Here is a 19,373-nt window from a genome sequence, read left to right as displayed (position 1 = left end):
TTTCTTTTCAGAAAAGTCTGTCCATTATCTACTCTCTGCAAGTAATGATAATGGACAGGAAAATGAAAATGCAAAAGGATGGTAAGAGAAGCTCAAGGCCCAGAAATACAACACAACACAGGACTTCTTAAAATTTTACCAGAGGTTAACCAGAGCTCCATTTCAGGAGTATTTATTCTTTTAATGAAATATATTAATTTAAACAAAGAGTTGTGATTTTAAAAAAGAATTGCTGAGCCTGTGGTCCAGGCATCTCCTCTGTGATGAAGAACCGTCTGATAATCCTGTACACTTGCATGCTCACACACACGCACGCATGCTCATACACATGCATGCTCACACATGTGCTCACACACACACATAGTAACTAAGTTGAGTCCTCACTTTGTGCCGGGCACTGTAAGAGGTGCTTTCTATATGTGACTCCATGTTGTCACCACAAACACCTTGTAAGATAAGTATTACTAGTATCACAATTTTACAGTTGGGGAAAGAGATTCAGAGCTATGAGGTGGGCTTTCCAAGAGGACACAGTAATAATGTGCAGAACCAGGACTCACACCAGAGTCTTCTGACTCTGAGTTAAGTGTCCTTTCCATGCAGCATGATACCCGAGCAGGTGGATATAGAGGCCCCTTTGGTGCGGGGCTGTTCCTTATATTCCACATACAAGATGTCCTAAAACCACAGACATACTCATTCTTCCACCAGCCAAGCACTTACTACTATGCCCCATGTGCCAATCTAACTTAGGGCCTGGAACCTTCTCTTTTGGTGTCTCACCTGCCCTTTGTCCAAAACATAACTGTAAATGAATGAGATTGATTTGACAGGATGAATATAAAGATAAAGCTGCTTTCTTTCCGGCCATGCCTTCCGTAGCTCCATGTCAGCAGCTGTTGGGTAGGCTATTCATCACTTATTTCTCTGCCTGTTCTGCAGGGAGTCGTGCAGGTGATCAGGGCTGGGAGCTTTTGGCAAATGCACGTAGTCATAGCGTTAACGTCACTTCTGGTTCTGAGAAGCCGTTACAGGAATGAGATGCTGCTCCCTTCACAGAATGCCCCACAGGGAAGTATTAAAGAAGCTGGTTGACAGAAAGGTCTAGATTTCCTTCTTGGAAAGAAATCTTTCCACTTTCATGCTAGAAAATAATACTTCCTCTATATGCATAGGGTGGAATACAGAGATTTTTGCTTTCAAAATCCGTGGGGCTCTTTCTTGCAACTCCAAAAGCACCACGGTAGAGCCTTCTTCCCGAGGTACAGCCAGGTAATGTGATACTTCTGGCCAGATTAGCTGAAATGCTGACAGGTGGCACTGGATCTGATTCCTCATTAAGGACAGATTTTTGTTGTTGATCATGCTTGTTGGTTTATAAATACAGGGTGCCAAATATGCTCAAAAAAAAAAAAAAGGAAGGAGAACAAAGAGCAGTGCTTTTCAAACTTTAATACGCCAGTGAATCGCCTGGGGGTGTTGTTAAAATACAGATTCCAATCCAGCAGGTCGGGGTGGGGCCAAGCCGCTCCATGTCTAGCTCCCAGGTGAAGCTGATGCTGGTGAATCTGTGGACCACACTTCAGTGATGCCAGGGAAGAGCACACAGGGGCAATCCCTGCATCGGCCCCTCTCCAGCCTTTGCTTCTGACCTTCTGGTCTGGCCCGGGAATGACTGTGTGCATCTTGATGTTTAGGTTTGTCCACCCCCGTTTTGGACCCATCAAATGCATCCGTACCCTGCGAGCTGTGGAGGCCGACGAGGAGCTCACAGTTGCCTATGGCTATGACCACAGTCCCCCGGGGAAGAGTGGGCCCGAAGCCCCCGAGTGGTACCAGGTGGAGCTGAAGGCTTTCCAGGCCACCCAGCAAAAGTGAACAGCCTGGCTCTGGGGTTCAGAGACCTGGAATAGAAACTTGGATCTATGCACTACGTTTATCCGACAACCAGGGACTGCTCGTGCTGTGACATCACATCCTCTCACCCTGAGTTAGCAACGACTTTCTCGCATACTAACTAGGTTTGACTGTATTACTCATACCAGATTTAAAATTAGCTAGCCTTGCAACAACGTCCTACTGAGAGGTATTGTCGAGCATTTGACATAAGACAGCGTGATGTTCTTTGGTGGTTCAAATCTAAATCTGTACCACATTCAGAGATGCCAAATGATTAGACTGAAAAAGGGAAATGGGGTTTTTCAGTCATTTTTAGAAAGTGGTTTTTCCATGATGTTTTTTCCTGTGGCCAATGCAAATTGTGTTATCACACTTGCATATGTGCCGTATTGAGGGTGGAGAATTACTACATCTTTATTCTCTAACTGTAGTATAATTTGCCTTTTAACCTTTGATCTGTATCTTGCAATAGAATGGCTTTGTTTTTTTCCTGGTGAATAGAAGCCCACTTTTTGAGTCATTTCACCCCTTAGTCCTATTCTCTCTTAGGTATCCTTTACAAGAGAAAACTTCCAAATGGATTTTGCATCAGTAGCAGTGTGTAGATCTTGCTGGTTCTTTCTATATCATTATTTCATTATTATGTCCTAATATAAAGTACTGGCTCTTAGAGCCAGGGTATTATTATAGAATATTATTCTCGCATGTAAACAAAGATATCTTTGCTTTAAGATGTGAGAAGAAATGAATTTACTTTGTTTGCATTAAGTTACGGAAGAGTTGTAATATATACTTTAAGAAAGAAGAGAAGAAAATTAGAATCTCTAAGCAGTAACTGTGGCAATTTTGCAATATCTTCAATAGCGCTAGTAATTTTTTCTCCTTGGGTACACATTAAATGTACATAACAGCGCAGTCTGGCTTGTGGCACATTGAATTCAAAAGTCAAATAGCAAACTTGAATTCTAACCGAATTCAAAATTTTTTTTTAAATCAATACTATTAAGGCAGACATACTGATCACTAGGTACAAATCAAACCTTGATGCTAAAACTCTTCATTGTAATTTCAAAGCACTTACCTGCTTCAAAGCATTGTAAACTAAGAGTTAACACCTGTATAGTTTAAAAGCAGCAATATCCAATAGCATTTCAGCCATTTTGCCAGCCATGTGTAATCACAACTGCAGAAATAAGGAGAAAACCCCTGTTTTTTAGTTTAGCTAATTAGATCTGTATCATAACTGGGATCGCTCTGAATGAATTCTGAGAGTTTTGGTTTTTCATAAGCACCCTCACCGCACGCCATCACCATGCTTTCTGTAGACGCCTTGATGAGGCAGCTGGAAGAACTGGAGAGCAGTGAGTGCTCTGACCTGCACCTGTCAACAGTGGCTCCTGTCACCTGTGTCAGTGTGGTCTGGAAAGCTGGAGCCCGCCACGCTGTAGCAGACAGCGAGCGCCGGCTGGTTAGAGAGGCTAGCCGGGAGTGGAAGGAGGGTCAGGAAGCAGGCCGAAGGAAGTTTGCTGTTTCTTGCCAGCTACACATGGCTTTATGAAGACTTCAGCGGAAGTACTTGATCCAGGGCTGCCCACAATGTTCAGTTCAGGCGGCCCCTGGGTACAGGATTCAGCCCTCAGGAAAATGACAGGGTCGCCCTTTCCTTCTTTGGAAGGCTGGCCTTCCCCGAGCGCCTGGCTGCAGGCTTTGCAGCTAGGTGGTGGTGGCTTCAGGAAGATCCAGTTCGATCCCTGTTTGAAAGCTTAAGCTCATGAGAGGAAGTTGTCAGGGCTTCTAGAAAGATCTTCCACAAAAGGAACCGAGTAGTGTTTGTAGATTAAAAGGTACCAGGATAGGATCGCTTCTATTCTGTAGAAAGAGACCATTCTGTAAACTGTGACAGATGAAGGAAGTCTCTGGACCTGTATTCTGATAGATGCTTTAATTTTAAGTATGTCCCAGAGTGAGGGACTGTCTGCAGGAGACAGAGGGCTTTCGTGAGCCCCGGTCAGGGGGGTTGCAGAGCCAGGTCAGGGAGCGAGGCAGGGAGAGAGCGATGCAGGTCACACCTCCCAGGCAGCTGTGCTCTGAATGATTTCATCCCTGAGGGCGATGTCGTTCTGGTCAGGGATGCCTTGGGGTATTTCTGTCCTAAGGGGCTACTCTAATTATCCCATTCAAATGGAATTTTTTAAAAATTTGGAGAAAAGGAATTGAAGAGTTGTAAGTAGTGATTAACCAGCTAATCAGTTCTTCAAATTAGATATTGAATGATAACACTCTAAGATTAAAACCCAGCAGCCTGTCTGTAACCTGCAGACAAATCAGAGGAAACGACACACCCAAGCTGTGCCTTGCCCTGTCTTTCCTCAGCTCTCCTCCCTCCTCTCTTCACATGTGAGAAAGCCTGGGGGGTCCCCGTGCAGCACAGCCCCAGCTGACAGCCCCGTGTCTCTCACTCTATGTCCTCTGCCCCGAGCTCTCTTTTGAGTCTCTCTTCGGCTCTCTGAGCGGGCTTTTCGCACCCTCCCATCCATGTCTCCCCGCCCCCCTGCCGCCGTGCGTACCTCTGTCCGCTTGCCTGTGTCTGGCTCTGTCCCCACCACTGTCCCCCAAACCCTCCTCTCACTCACACACACTCCCAAATGTAAGTCACAGGTTGGAATCGGAGCGGGGCTTGAACGTCACTGAGTTCTGTAGGTAGGCAAAGAAGTCGAGGGAATCAGGGTTCCCTAAAGAATGAACTGTTGAGGAAGTAAGGGTTTGTTCCTTGATTGAGCCAAAATGTGAGTGGAAAAGCCTCAGGATGTATTTTTCTGCTTTACATCCGCTGCGGAAGGAAATGTGTCAGGAAGCCGCCGAATCCGGTCAATTTGATCAGCATCATCCAAACAGGAATGTGGAAGATTCCATGTGGTGAGGAATAAAGAAATATAACTTCATGCTCTCGCAAAAAACAGTGGGACCCGTGCGTGTGCATGATGACACTGTAGCCTCAAGGACATTCGCTCAGAGCTGTCTCAGTCCAACTCCTGCATGACGAGATCTTTCCTTAGCATCTTTTCTATGATGAAATATTACCTTGTGTTAGAGTTAGGAATAGGAACTAATCTGTAGGAGCATGTCCCTAGATGGACATTTGAATGGACTAACAAAAACTGTAAGGATTGAATTTCTGACACAAAGGAATGATGAGATTAAAAAGCGACAGGTGAGGGGGACTTGAGTCTTGTAGTACCTATTCTTATTTTTAACCTGCTTCATCCCTGGTCTAACTGAGAAACTAAGAAGGAAATTAGTTTTTCAAGACCTCTTTGAACCTGTCCGGGGCTGTAGTTAAACCTATTTACCCTCTGGGGGTTCTTCAAACTTGAAAAACTATTTTCTTATTACCAACAACCCAGAAAGGCCAATGAGGCCAAATGTAACCATTTTTAACATTTAATTGTAACGATTAGAATTGCATTAATTGTGAACAGTGAATTAAAGGGTTGTCTTCTCAGTGAGACAGTATGTGGCACTTTTAGTAACTTTCATTTAATATATAAAAATTCAAGTCACTCACTGCAAAATGCATTTAAAATCTTCCAAGAAGGTAGAAGTATAGCTTTCTGTTTTGCTTTGTTTTAAAACAGTTGCCTCAGGTTTCTGTCTTAAGAGTAGTGATTTAGAATCCAGACATCTTTTGTTTTAGAAAAACAAGCAAAATTATGTTGCAAGACTGACAGTTGTAATGTTTATTTGCCACAGATCAAAGGTTCACAAAATACATTAAATTTACGTCTACTTGAGGTACCTTGATAGATTGTTTTATTTTTCTTTGATCTTTTCCCTTCAGGAATTTGGAGCCTCGGTATCATTTTTTTCTTTTAAAAATACTAAATTTTAATAGTTTTCTTTTGCCAAATGTGTGCATACATATTCAAAGCAATGAGACTATTTCAAGCCATACAACCACAGGGGTGGAAACCCTTTTCACAAATTTTAATGTGTTTGTATGTAAATAGATGTTTGTATGAAATATTTTCATGGTAGAATGAATATATTTAAAATGAAGTTGAATTATTCCAGTGCTATTTAAACACATTACAAAAATTTTGGTGAGAATTATCTGAGTCTATTGAAATGTAATGCAGATCAATTTTGATTTTTAAAAATCAAAAGCCTACAAATAACTCTGACTCACAGCAACTTCCTTGGCTTGGTTGCATCTGATGCGGAGAGAGCTCGTAGGCTTCCCCAGTGCCTCAGCCGCTTCCTGGTGGTAAGTTAGGTGCTAATGGAGGTGTGTTCACCTTTTAGTGATATCACTACAGGCCTTCGCAGGGGCCTGAGAGTGAATCAGAGGCATTAGAGACACCGGTGCGTTATCCGGAGCACAATTTCTTTGCAGGGCAGCAGAATCAGAAGCCAGACTTGGCCGTGGGAACCTCAGAACTGGGTCTCCTGGCCGCCACCCTTACTGCCTAGTCACACACATGTCAGGGAGGCTACCCTCAGTGGAGTTGGGGCTCAGACCCCAGGGTGGGACTTCACGGTTTTGCCAGCGATCGTTGCCTTCTGACTTCCACCCCGCAGAGAGGAAGGAGAAGGGAGCAGCTGGCAAGGGGCCCATTTCTCAGCACAGTTCATTTCCTGTCTCAGCTCTGGAAGACTATGCACCTAAGCACCAAACTTCCAGCCAGAGAGAGAGATGTCCTCGGATAACTAAAATCCTTGCTTCCTCTGTCTGTGACTTTACACACAGTTGTTACAAGTCGTTTGAATATCGAAACCAATCACATCCCTAGGACATACCTCCCAACTCTCCTGACTCTTACGTTACTGGAAAAAAAAAAAAGACTCCTTTATATTGATACTCAACTTGAGTGTTTTTTTTTTTTTTCCACTTTGGTCCTATAATGAAATGATAAATATTATGACAAATTTTCACTGTGTATAGTAGCAATATGAACACACATGCCAATGTATCTTAACATATCTACTTGGTTACCTTTTGGGTTACTATAATTAATCTTGATTTATGTATTGGGGCACTACAGGGATCACACGATGCCTGCTTACCATATGAGAAAGTTATGTCCATGATTCTGCGCTCCCTACTTCCAAAGTTGTTCCTCCTAGGTTTTCTATGTTCTCTTTTTATCCTGAAATGCATTTATTAGGTTGCAAGGTATGTTTAAGGAGTAGAAGCCAGGGGTATGCTTTCAGCATTTATTGCAACCAAAAGTTAACCCCATCACAGTTAAAGAGCATCTTTGGTCTTTTGTGGAATTTGAACTAAATCTATGAGCCTTATTCAATATCTATAATTCTATGATTTTTTTTTAAATTATGGGAAATTAATGAAAGATGTTTACATGAATAATGTTTGCCCTTACTGTGTTATGAATGAGTTTTTTGTAGTGTGTCTGGGTGCATGTGCAAGAGAGTAGGAAAAATGTTTCTGAAACAAAACTTGACAAATATTTGTAATGAAAAGTAAATTTAAAGATTGCTATAATTGTGCTATAGAAACAATGCAAGTATTAAACAAAATATACAATCATCTGTCATTGTCTTCCCTTGGTCATCTAGGGCAGAAAAGCAGTGATGTTTTTCTGATAATGCGTCTACCTGTATATTTAAATTACTAAGCGAACTTTACCTTGTCAGCTGTTTAAAAATATTATTAGCCATTTACTCTTTCCAGGCCATTCTAGTAAGAGCTGAGGAGGACCGTAGAAAGCTTAGGAGCTTGCTATATGGTGGGCATGACTCCTGTACGCCCGTGGATCCAGAATGATCAGCCACATGAACAGAAAGTATCTGACTGAACACATAAATGGTAAGGGCATTGGACATAAATAAGATGATCAGGGAAAATATGTGAAAGACAGGAAGTTTCAACTCATGGTTTAGTGAAGATAGAGAAACTTTGTTAGATGGTGTGGTACATTTTGGTGTTGTCAGCACGAGTTTGAGCCGAGGGACACAGGAACCCCTGCTTCTTGCTGAATCACAGTCAACATTTCCAAAGCACAAAAGCCAACGACAAAGGGAGTCATAATAGTACTTCACTATTAGCTGGGCCTTCTGCCCAGGACCCCAAAGCAGTTAACTCTAGTACGTTCGGCCGGGCTGCAGGAGGCACAGTTAGGCCTTAAACTGAGGCAGCACCATGAGACCCCCTGCTTTATTTCACCTCCTTCAGTTGCCCAATCCTTCCATGGAAGGAAGGAGACAAACAAGTGAGATGATTGAGTCCAAACTGGTGTTGGCTCAGCTTCTCCACTTGCACAAAGACACATCCATATGCTGGATCTCTAAGGAAGGGTTTCACCCACTGACACGTATGGGTCAAATTTGAATGTTAATATTCTTCTTCCTGGTGGGGGAGAGGGTATGGGATTCAAAATTTAATACAAACTGAGGTAAGTCTAAGAAGCTGACCTCAAAGGACCAGGCAAGTTTCACAGGTTAGGATGATGGGTGTGGGCCAAAGGGTTGCAGAATAGGGTAATGTGAAGAGAAGATCAAGACCAAATTATGTTAGTCTCAGTCAGCATTCCATGTACATTTCTCACTAATACCTGCTTTGGGGTTTAAATGTTCTGAATCATTCAGCCTGCTAGTTCATATAAAATGGGAAATTATTTCAGCGGTCATCTCCAGAACTAGGTAACAGCTATTCAGAAGCACTTTATGCTGCCATAGACATTTAGTTTCAACTAAGCATCTGACTGATTTTGGGTTGTTCAATAAGAAGATTCTGCCCCCAAAATATTTCAGAAAATGACTACTACCTTGCATTAAAAAAAAAAAAAAAAAAAAAAAAGAATAACATTTATTGAGTGTCGGCAGGTGGGAGAGGGGAGGAGGGGATGGGAAAAAAAAAAGATAATGCTAACTCTCCTGCAACATATTGGTATGCTCAGTCAATGTGTTTTTCCTAAAGTTTTGCTTCTTTGTGGAAACTAGGATTTTGAATTTAGAGCTTCACTTCTCATAGTGCACATACAAGAGGATTAATGGATCTATCTTGATTGCTACCAAATTTTTACTTCTGTAAGTATCAGAATGCTTCCAGCTTTAAGAAACAAAACCCCAATTAACTCAATGTGGCTTAAGAAGGTTTAGTATCTCACATAACCAGAAGTGTTGAGGGACCTTAGAGTTGGTTAATTTGGCAACTCAACCAAGTCCTTTATATCTTTCTGCTCTGCAAGTCTCAGCTTGTCAGTTTTGCCCTCAGGGGCCAGCTGACCTCACAGCCACAGCATGGCTGCTCCAGTTCCAGACATCACAGCCAGATCTGGCGGCATCTACTGGGTGAAAAGGGAAGTCTCTTCTATGACCTTTATCACTGAGGAAATCTAATCAATCACTGGCCAGGGGTTACAGGGGCATCATGATTATCAGAGTGAAGCATATGGCTGTGTGGAGAAGAGTAAATGGCCTGAGCCAAGTTGGGGTTCTCCTAGCAGGGAAGAAAGAGGAAATGATTGCTGGGCTGATCACCCCCAGGGGCAGCCTCATCTGCATCGTGGGTTCTGTTTTCTTATTTTCTTCAGAGAAGGGAAGTTAGGTCTCATCAAATAAATTAAATAAATGGATTTTTTAATTCAAGTCAGTTTAGAGAATTTACTAGTGGAGACTGTGTAGGAGGGTCTACAAAGATACATTTATCTAGCGTTTACATGGCAATTTTAAATGTGTTAGATTATTCATTTAATCTTCTCAACAACCATATGATATAGGTGTTATTATCACTCCATTTTACAGAAAGAAAAACTGAGGATAGAGGTGTTAAGTAACTTGCAGTTAGGTAACACAGCCGCAGAACTAGGAAGTGGTGGAGGCAGGGGGTGAAGCCAGGTGGCTGGCTCCAGGCTGCTCTCCTAACCATCTCACCAGTCACTCCTGCTCCCCACAGGGCAAAATCACCTTTAGTACGCTTAGTCTTCCTTTTCCCTGGTCGTCTGCTTAGGCAGCCAGTCGACTGTTCTACCTGACCATGCACCACGCAGACTGGCTTCCTATCATTCGATTGTCAGCCGTTTCCATCCTGATCCGAAACTTCCACCCCCTCTGCCTGGGTTTCAGCCCTACCTCCATCCTGTCTTGTTCTCATTCCTTGCCTCCAACACCCGAAGCATCCTCAGTGATGAGGTTTCGCTCTTCCTGCCTCTCTGCCATGGAAAGGACTTGGGATCTGGAGTCAGACTGGTTTCGCTCAGCTGTGCCACTGTCCCGTGACACTGGGCTTTAGAGCGCTCTCTAGCAAATGTGGATACGACCTGCTGATGACCTGCTGCACGGGGCTGCTCGGGGGTTCAGAGGACTGAGTGTTTGCATGTCCTTCTCTCTCCCTCTCCCTTCTGCTCCAGCCACACTCACTCCCTCGTCCTTAGAAGAGGGAGGCTTGCTCCCCTCTCAGGGGCTATAGGAGTCTTTCTCCCAGAGCCACACGGCTAGCTCCTTAACTCCCTCCAAGTCTCAAGGACTTCATCGACCACCCTACTTAAATTGCAACACTCTCCCCGCAGCCTCCCCAAACCACTTCACCCTCCTTTATTTCTCACCATGCCACTCATTTCCTTCTGACATACCACGGAATGTAGTTATCTGTTAGTTTATTGTTAATTGCCTTTCTCCTCTGTCTAAAAGGGACGGAGATTTTAGTCTGTTTCATTCACTAATACATCTTTACCATCTGGCACACAGCAAGCATGCAGGAAATACTTGTAGAATGAATGAATGGGAATCAGTGGATCGTAATGGTTAAGAGAACTTTGGTAATCATCTTAGGTGGAAATCCCAGCTTTGTATTTCCTAACTGTGTGACACGACTTCTTTGTGCCTCAGTTTCCTTATTTGTAAAATTAAACTAATAGTGGTAACTGGGGGGAAAAAAAGGTGAGTGCTTGACCCATGGAGCGAGCTCACTAACTTTGCCCCATCTGCTTGAGATGCCACCTTTCTGGGCATAGCCAAAGCTGCCTCCTTCCACGAAGCCCCCGGTGAGGAGCCACTGCCCCAGGAAGCCTGGCCTGACGCTTCAGGACCTGCCCTCACTGGTCCCCCTGCGGGGACGAACTCCGCCAGGCCATGCGAGGCCATGTACTGTATGTTCTCGGTTGTCTGATGAGTGAAGCATCTAGCCGGCCCTCCCTTAGGTGACAGGCGTTCGGGGACCAGCAAGCGTATCTCAGTGGACGCGCACAGAGCTGTCTCTAAACATCGGGTGCGGAACGACTGAGTTAGAGCGCCGCTTTTTAAACAGTCACTTTCTCAGTTTGTTCGTCCATTCAACACATGCTTCTCAAACCTCACCACAGAGCGGTCACTCTTCTAGGCCGTTAACAAGTCAGCAGTGAATAAAAACAAAGTCCCTGCCCTTGTGGAGCTTGCATTTTAGTGGGAGAAACTGACAACAAACAGGCAAGCGAATGTGTGTGTGCCCGGGGGAAGTGGTGCGGGACAGACCTGCGGGACAGACCGAGGGGATGAGGAGTGTGGGAAGAGGGGCGCGGGGCAGGAGGGGCGCTATTTCTTTCCAGAAGGTCAGGGAAGACCTCACTTCCAGAAGGACAGAACAAATCCTGGGGAAGGACCTCAGGCTGAGGAGCGTCAGCAAGGAGCCCAGGCGGGAGGCGAGGGTGGCTGACCAGGAGGGAGGAGAGCGGGAACCGAATTCTACAGGGGCCCTGAGAGCCATCTTATGGACTTGGTTTTGAGCCCAGAGGGCGATGGGAAGCCAACAATGACATAAAAATACTTTTGTTTGTTTTTAAGGACAAACCAGCTTTGCTCCACTTAGTTTACTGCAGGTTCCAAAAATGCTCGTGGAATTTTAATTGCTACTAGCCCTTTAATTGGGGGGATCTGAACAGAAGAGTGACAAGACCTTCCTCACGCGCCCGTGGCAGGATCGCTGTGGCAGTTGTGTGGCGCGCAGATGGGAGTGGCAGGGGGACCCAGGTGCGAGCAGGAGCACAAGATGAGAGATGGTGGTGTGGGACGGAGGGGGCCGTGGTGATGAGAAGTGGTTGAATTAGGGGTATCATAAGGCAGAGAGGACAGAATCTGCGAGACGTGCGGTCAGGCATTTCGAAGGGGAGGTTTTTATTATTATTCAGGTATGGCGAGGCCAACAGATCAGGAGATGAGTACCCTTGAAGAGAAAGTTTGTTATAGTTCCCAAGAGGAGGGAGCACGCTGTGTTATGAGCCCAGGCGGGGAAGCACCAGGGTCAATGGGGATAGAAGGAGCGAGGAGAAAACGTGGGCAAGAGCCTTTATTGTGGTGCAGGGTTGTCGGGCTCGAGTGGTTTCAAAGGGGGCAGGCTGTCTGTAGGTGCCCTGGGGTGACAGGCACAGAGCATCAGAGGCCTCTAAAGGACAAGGTTGCAAGTGCAGACTCTGGACTGGGTGGCTTGTACCTGAAAGGCACCAGTCCTTGGCTGTCTCTAGGATCGAGCTAGCCCTGGGAGAGGCAGTCCCTCTGGAGTCAGCAAGGCCCCAGATATCAAAGCCTCAGAATAAAAAGACATGCTTAATACAATAGGAAGGAAGGAATCAGGATGAGCTCCATGATTTTTGGTCTGAGAAACTAAGAATGCAGTAATTGCTTAGTGAAAATAACCATCACCACTGCTAATACGGATGGTCTTACCCTAAATCACCTGCACTTTCCCAGTTTTTATTTCTATTTCCAAAACAACCCATGAATTTCTTCATGGTCCAGCTCCCTCTTGTGGTAAGGATTTATTCTCTTACTGTTTTCTGACATGAAGATATGAAACAAAGAACTTTAGGGAAAGGATAACCTAATACATTTTAAAAACAAACATGAAAACTCAGCTGATGTTCTTTCTTGTCATCAGCTTGAACTTTGAATAGCACCATTTCTGAGGCTTTTTTTATTTTTCATTTTTATTTTTTGAGACAGGGTCTTGCTCTCTTGCCCAGTCTACAGTCCAGTGACATCATCATAACTCACTGCAACCTCAAACTCCTGGGCTCAAGGGATCCTTCTGCTTCAGCCTCCCAAGTAGCTGGGACTACAGGCATGTGCCACCATGTCCAGCTAATTTTTCTATTCTTTGTAGTGACGGGATTTTGCTCTTGCTCAAGCTGGTTTCGATCTCCTGGGCTCAAGCAATCCTCCTGCCTCCGTCTCCTAAGTAACTGGGACTATAGGCATATGCCACCATTCCTAGCTAATTTTTCTATATTTTATAGAGACTAGGTCTCGCTATGTTGCCCAGGCTGGTCTCGAACTCCTGGCCTCAAGTAATGCTCCCTCCTCGGCCTCCCAGAGTGCTAGGATTATAGGCGTGAGCCACTGTGCCTGGCCTATTTTTTAAATAAGCCCAAATTTCAAAAGGTCTGATAGTACTTTGGTGGCTGTAGTAAACAAAGTCAAACAAAGCTGGTTTATCTTTTAAAACAAACAGAATAATTTTTTCTGTCATATAGCTCTTTAAACTCTTTCTCTGGCTAGAGCACAGTTGTCTGCAAAACATGGGTTATGAATTCATTAGCCCTAAATTAATCTAATTATGTGCTCTGTCCTATCATATTTTTTTTAATGAGTCAACCATGATGTGGTGAAAGAGACAAAGTTCCCCAGGGGAAATTACATTCTGGTTAATAATATACACAAATTATATAGAATTAAATCAAGTGTGTGGATACTTTCACCTATCAGCAGCTTCTCCAGTTTCGAACTCCTGACCTCAAGCGATCCTCCTGCCTCGGCCTTCCAAAGTGCTAGGATTACAGGTGTGAGCCACCTCACCTGGCCTGTTTCTTCTAGACTTTAGAATCTAGCTCCTATCTGAGGCAGAGAGATAAAATTTTTCCAAAACAAGGGAGTCTTAAATATCTTAAAACAGAGTTTGAAATAAAAAAACGGAGTCATATTCAAGCTTACCATGTGAGTAGGCCATAAACTGGGGGAGTTGTGTCCATACCATGCAGACTGAAATCGATCCCTAAAAGGATACTAACTTATCTCATAGAATGGAGATAGAAAAATTTCTTGAAATTTCCTTACGCATTAGAACTGCTATAGCACTTGTCCTCTGTGTGTGTGTGCATGCGTGTACACGTGTGTAGAGGCACACGGCTTATCTAGGTAAGACTTCAGCACCCACAGCTTTGTGGAACTCAGTCAGAGACCTGAAAGTGACTTCTGAGCAGTAGCTATTTCAAAGTTCATGCACTTTCACTCTGTAGAAGAACAGCCATGACTCAGTCTTCGCGGAACATCAGATTCCAGGCTCAGAGCCTCTGCCCCAGTGGGAGGTGAGAGCTAGCTAGCAAGAGAGAGGAGGGAAGCATTTGAAAAAGTCTCCCTTCCAGCTTTTCAACACCGTGGCGTGAGACCTATGCACATTAATAATCTCTGAAAATGTTCTCGGCCTGTTGCTTCTCCAATTTCAGCAGGCAGAAGAATCACCTGGAAATTTGTTTAAATATGCAGATTCTTGGCCCCCACTCCCAGATGTCCCGCATCTGGATCAAGCTGCTTCCTGCCCCCTGCCGCACAGAACACAAACAACCTGGTATTCTTGCTTTACAGTGCTGTCCAACAACTGTTGCTCATAGTGATGTTCCTGAGAAATTAAGAAAAGATAAAAACGTACTCTGCCTAATGACAATAGCAATTGTTGTCAGAACATAGGCCTCCCCTAAGAACTCAGAAGTCCCTCCTTGGGGGCCATTTAAAGGTCAGAGCAGAGTTATCTAAAGTCACCAGAGAAAAACAAATAGTCACCAGAAGGGGAAAAAATGACTCTGAAACCAGCAGGACTTCTTGATTAGATAAAATATTTTTAAAAATAATCAAGATGTTTGGAATTTTCTTCAAAGTAACTGGGGAGGTGGGGGAAGAGATTGGGGGTGTAGGTAGAACCAGCCTGGCTATGTGTGGATAATGGGCGAGCTTGGTACCGGGGAGTTCATTATCTTATTCTGTGTATTCTTATATGTTTTTAAATCTCTACGTTTTTAAATCTCTACCTTACCAAAAAAATTGTTTTAAACACAGAAGGTTATTAGCTATAAACATATCAAAAAAACAGTGTCACGGGGCAAACATTACCTATACTAATTCTGTCCAAGCAATTGCTTTCCTTGAGTTTCCTGGCCCCATTGGCAACTAATCCCTATTGTAAATGGATATGTCAGATATCATTAAACATGACATTTATATAAGTGAAAACTCTCCCTTGTTCTGATTTTCTACTCACCAAGCAATTCGCGGACTGTCAATCTGCTTTCAGGGAGAAAACATTCCTCAATCCACATGACCATCATACTCTTCATTATTTGTAACTACACTGGGATTATGGTTTTGTTTTTTTTTTTTTGAGACAGGGTCTCATCTGTCACCCAGGCTGGAGTGCAGTGTGATCATAGCTCACTGCAGCCTCGAACTCCTGGGCTCAAGCCTCCCAAGCAGCCCAAGGAGCTGGGACTACCGGCACACGCCACCATGGCTGGCTGGATTCTGGTTTCATACATTGGTCTTATGAATTTAGTTAATGGGTCTGTCCTAAAAAGTGAAGCTATTCATAGTGTGCTGACAAAACATCCAGGCTCTGAGCCTTTAAAGACCAGGGAAAGGACTAAGCCAAGGAAAATTTTCTAAGGCAATGAATGTCTCCTGATGTAACCTCTAGGAAGAAGCCAGCCAGGTGAATAAACACCCAACCAGCTTGTGATTGCCTTCATTGAATTTCTGGAGAAACAATAGCTATAACTTATTCAGTGCTTACTGTGCAGCAAGTATAATGCTGGGTACTTGTCATTAATTATCCCCTTTAATTTTCATAGTAGAAAACATTGCGGTATGTAATTATTTGGAAAGAGTTCCATCCAAACTGCTTAAAAGAAAAAAAGCACAAAACAATGAATGAACGAGATTATGCATTAATCTGGAAAAATACATCTGTGTTGACTACTTCCTGCTTATAATCTATAATACCAGATTCTGGCTACAGTGCCATGTCACAAACTGTCACATTTAATAATGTGCATTGTTTTTCTAAGTAGAATTTCATTGACATTCCTCATCTCGTTACGAAGAATGGTGAAGAGTTTGCCATTTAAGATAATATTGTAGTAAATCCCCTAACCAGGCTCTTCGTGATCCTATATTGTCATAATCCACCAAAAGGGAGTAAGTAGTGAGGACAGTGCTGTTAACCACCCCACACTACAGAATCAGGACACCTGCGTTCCACGGGTGTAAGGCGTGTGTCTGTCTGACAGCCAGGGTCAGTTCATGTATTAAATATTACTCATCTTTAGCCACACAAACACAGAAGTCTAATATTTTTCCCACACTCCAGTGGAGTGTCATTCATATTCCCTGGGGTACACGCTCTTTACTTTATCATTGTGTTTTGCGGAACAATATTTCCTAGTGTGACAGAACACACTATTTATTGTTTTATTTTTTCTTCCCATTTTTTAGAAGGCTTCTGTCCATTCCAAAATCAGGTCCAATAACCTAGCATCCCAGTGCCTGTTCAGCCATGGAAATTGCTCAGGCGTGCTGGAAGTTGAGCATGGATTTGGAAGGATGGTTCACCAGAAGACACACCAGGACACATGTGTCCGGGATCAGCCCTTGGCAGGGCCCAGAGTCATGAAAGGGAGTGAGAGAGCACGTTCAATTTGAGGCGAAAAGATCTGGACTCAAGCCCTTGCTCTATCACCTATGTACTTGGTGCTCTTTAAGATGTTTCCTCTTTTCCAAATGAATTGAGTAAAAATTGCCCCACCAATTTCACAAGCTAGTTTTAGATGCAATGCAGATGACCCTGGCGGCAAGACACCGTGGATTGGCTACCCCAGAGACATTCACAAGGCACCTTGCCCCTGTGCCTTAACTATTTACATTCCAAGGACCTCCTGCAGCGAGGGCTGGCCACCGCACCCAGTTCTGGCCAATGAGAGTCACGCAGGGGAAAGGGCAGTCACTGAGTGAACCTCCAGAAAAGCTATGTGCAAGTAGTACACTCCATTGGCATGCTGCCTTCATGCCTCTTACCTTCTGCCTCTTACCCTCCAATCCACTTTTTATACGGCACCAAAGTGATCTCATGAAACAGTAAAGCAGATCATGCCACTGCCCCGCCGAGCCCCTTCAGTGCCTTTCCGTTGCTGTTAGAATAAAATCCAAACTGTTTGCAATGGACTGGCCCCTTCCACCTCTGCAGTGTCACTCGGTCCGCTCTCTCCCCTCACTGCACTCCAGCCAGACCTTCTGCTCCTCCAACTTGCCAAGTGTTTTCCTGGCTCCAGGCCTGTGCACCTGCTGATTGCTCTGCCTGCTGGTCTCCGTCGCATGGTTCTTCGCACGGCTTCTCGCTCTCCACTCGCACGGTCCTCGCTGGAGACGCCTTCCCTGACCATCACGGCTTGGGAGGCCCCCTCTGCTTTACCCTCTGTCTTACCATCCGGTTTGTCTGTTATCCCTTATCCCAGTCCACAGTTATTTTGTGTATTTGTCTACTTGTTAGTTGTCTGTCTTCTGCCACTAGGGGTACAGCCTTTGTCCATCTTCTTTATTGCTAAATCCTTAGTCCCTTGCACGGTGCCTGAAACACAGGGGATACTCATTTAATATTTGTTGAACAAGTCTTCCCTATGAATCTCCATCTTTTGTTGATTACTCTCCATCCAAGGAAATGTGAGGCTACACAAGCATGTGTCATGGGCATAGCAAGTGTTAACACAGGACATGCACAATGGTTGGATGACCTCCAGGAAGAGGCAATGGGGGTGGGGGGCAACTTGTTGGCCAAAAAAAAAGCAGGGGAGCGATTGTGATTGGATGAGCGCAGACCCTGAACATAATGGAAGATGCTGTGTCGTCACCATCAGCCAAGAGCTTTTTGGATTCTCACAGCTATAGACAGCTCAGGAGGTCTTGGAAGAAGACGTTTGGAGGAGAAGGTGGCCCAGTCAAGGTGAAATGCCTGCTTCCTGCAAATTCAACGTCGCATGCCAGGAGTGAGGTGGCTCTCGCTGTCTATTTAATTCCCATTTCTTTTCACTTCCCCTGTTTACCTGTCTCCTCTATTCTGTCACTAATTGCTCCGATCCGTCTCCTTTAGGGTTCCCTGGGTTGGATAAATTTTAACTCAAGGATAAAGGAGCAAAGATTTCTGGGAAGAGTAGGGGCTGCAAAGTTAGACAAGCCTGGCTTTAATCATCGCTCTATTCCATTGCTCTAACAATATTATAGAAAAGCTACTTAACTTCTCTAAGACAGAAAATAATGCCTGTCTCATAAGGGTTATTGTAAAGACTCACTGAGATAATATATAAAACACCTGGCCCAGTATGGAGCAGAGTAAAGTTATAACTTCAAAACAAGCAGGGGGGAGCTGGGGGAAATTTAATTTCAAAAAGGAAAAAAAACAGTATTTACGAAAAACTTACAGCAGACATCGTGTTTAATGATGAAATGTCAAAAGCATTCTATTTTAGATCAAGAACAAGGCATGGACGTCAGCTGCCATCTCTCCTATTTAATATTACATTGGACATCTTGCCCAGTGAGGGGAAAAGAGAGGTAAGTGTTAAAAATGAGTAAGAATTCGAAAGAATGAAAAAAAAAGTTTTTATTTGTAGATGATATGATTATTTACATAGAACACCAAAATAATCTACAAGTAAATAATTAGAATTCATAAGTGTTTCACTTGGTTCCTTGATACAAAATCAATATATAAAAATCAATTGTATTTTCATTCATCAGCAACAAGCAATTAGAAAATGAAAAATTCTATAGATGCCTTTAAAAAGCAAAAAAAAATAAAGTCCTAAGAAAGAAATCAAATCAAACCCTTTAAGAAGAAAATTATAAAACTTCATTGAAAGACATTTAAAGAAAACCTAAATAAACGGAAAGATGTACTATATTCTTTGGCAGGAAGATTCAATTGTTAAGATGTCGATTTCCCTAAGTTGATAAATTCAAAGCATTCCAATCAATCCCAACGGGATTTTCTATAGAATTTGACAGACTGAATCTAAAATTTAGGTGAAAGAACAAAGTCCCAAGAATAGCCAAAACTGTAGATGAAGAGCAAGATGAGGGACTTGCCCTACCAAATATCAAGATATAAAGCTTTAGAAATTAAGGACATGTATTATTGGCCCAGAAAAAGGCAAATAAACCAATGGAATGACATAGCCCAGAAACAGACCCATGCAAACATGGAGGCTTTATTGATGATGGAGTGGTCACTACAGATCAATAGGGAACGAGGGGACTACTTAATAAATGGTGCTAGAACAATCAGATATTCGTATAAAAAAGTACAAAATTGGACCCTCAATTCTTAGTACACAAAAATCAATTCTAAGTGGATTATAAACTTCAATGTGAAAAACACAACCATAAAACATTTAGAATAACATATAGATGGAAGTTTTTTGTTGTTGTTTGTTTTGTTTTTAGAGAGA

The 19,373-nt window shown here is 43.5% G+C and overlaps 1 protein-coding gene across 1 annotated transcript in view; it reads left to right on the top strand.

Annotated features, from left to right (window-relative positions):
• The window catches only part of SETD7 (SET domain containing (lysine methyltransferase) 7), a 46,274-nt gene extending 38,825 nt beyond the window's left edge, over window positions 1–7,449 (top strand). Inside the window, exon 8 of the mRNA XM_012654900.1 lies at window positions 1,698–7,449. Within this exon, the coding sequence (XP_012510354.1) occupies window positions 1,698–1,878 (181 nt within the window). The 3' untranslated portion in view covers window positions 1,879–7,449. The remainder of the gene's footprint in view (window positions 1–1,697) is intronic.
• The last annotated feature ends 11,924 nt before the right edge of the window (window positions 7,450–19,373 follow it).

This window comes from Propithecus coquereli, unplaced genomic scaffold (genome assembly GCF_000956105.1).
Source record: "Propithecus coquereli isolate 6110/MARCELLA unplaced genomic scaffold, Pcoq_1.0 Scaffold112, whole genome shotgun sequence".
Classification (NCBI taxonomy): Eukaryota; Metazoa; Chordata; class Mammalia; order Primates; family Indriidae; genus Propithecus; species Propithecus coquereli.
Note: the sequence above shows the minus strand (reverse complement) of the source record. Positions and strands in the feature narration are given on the sequence as shown.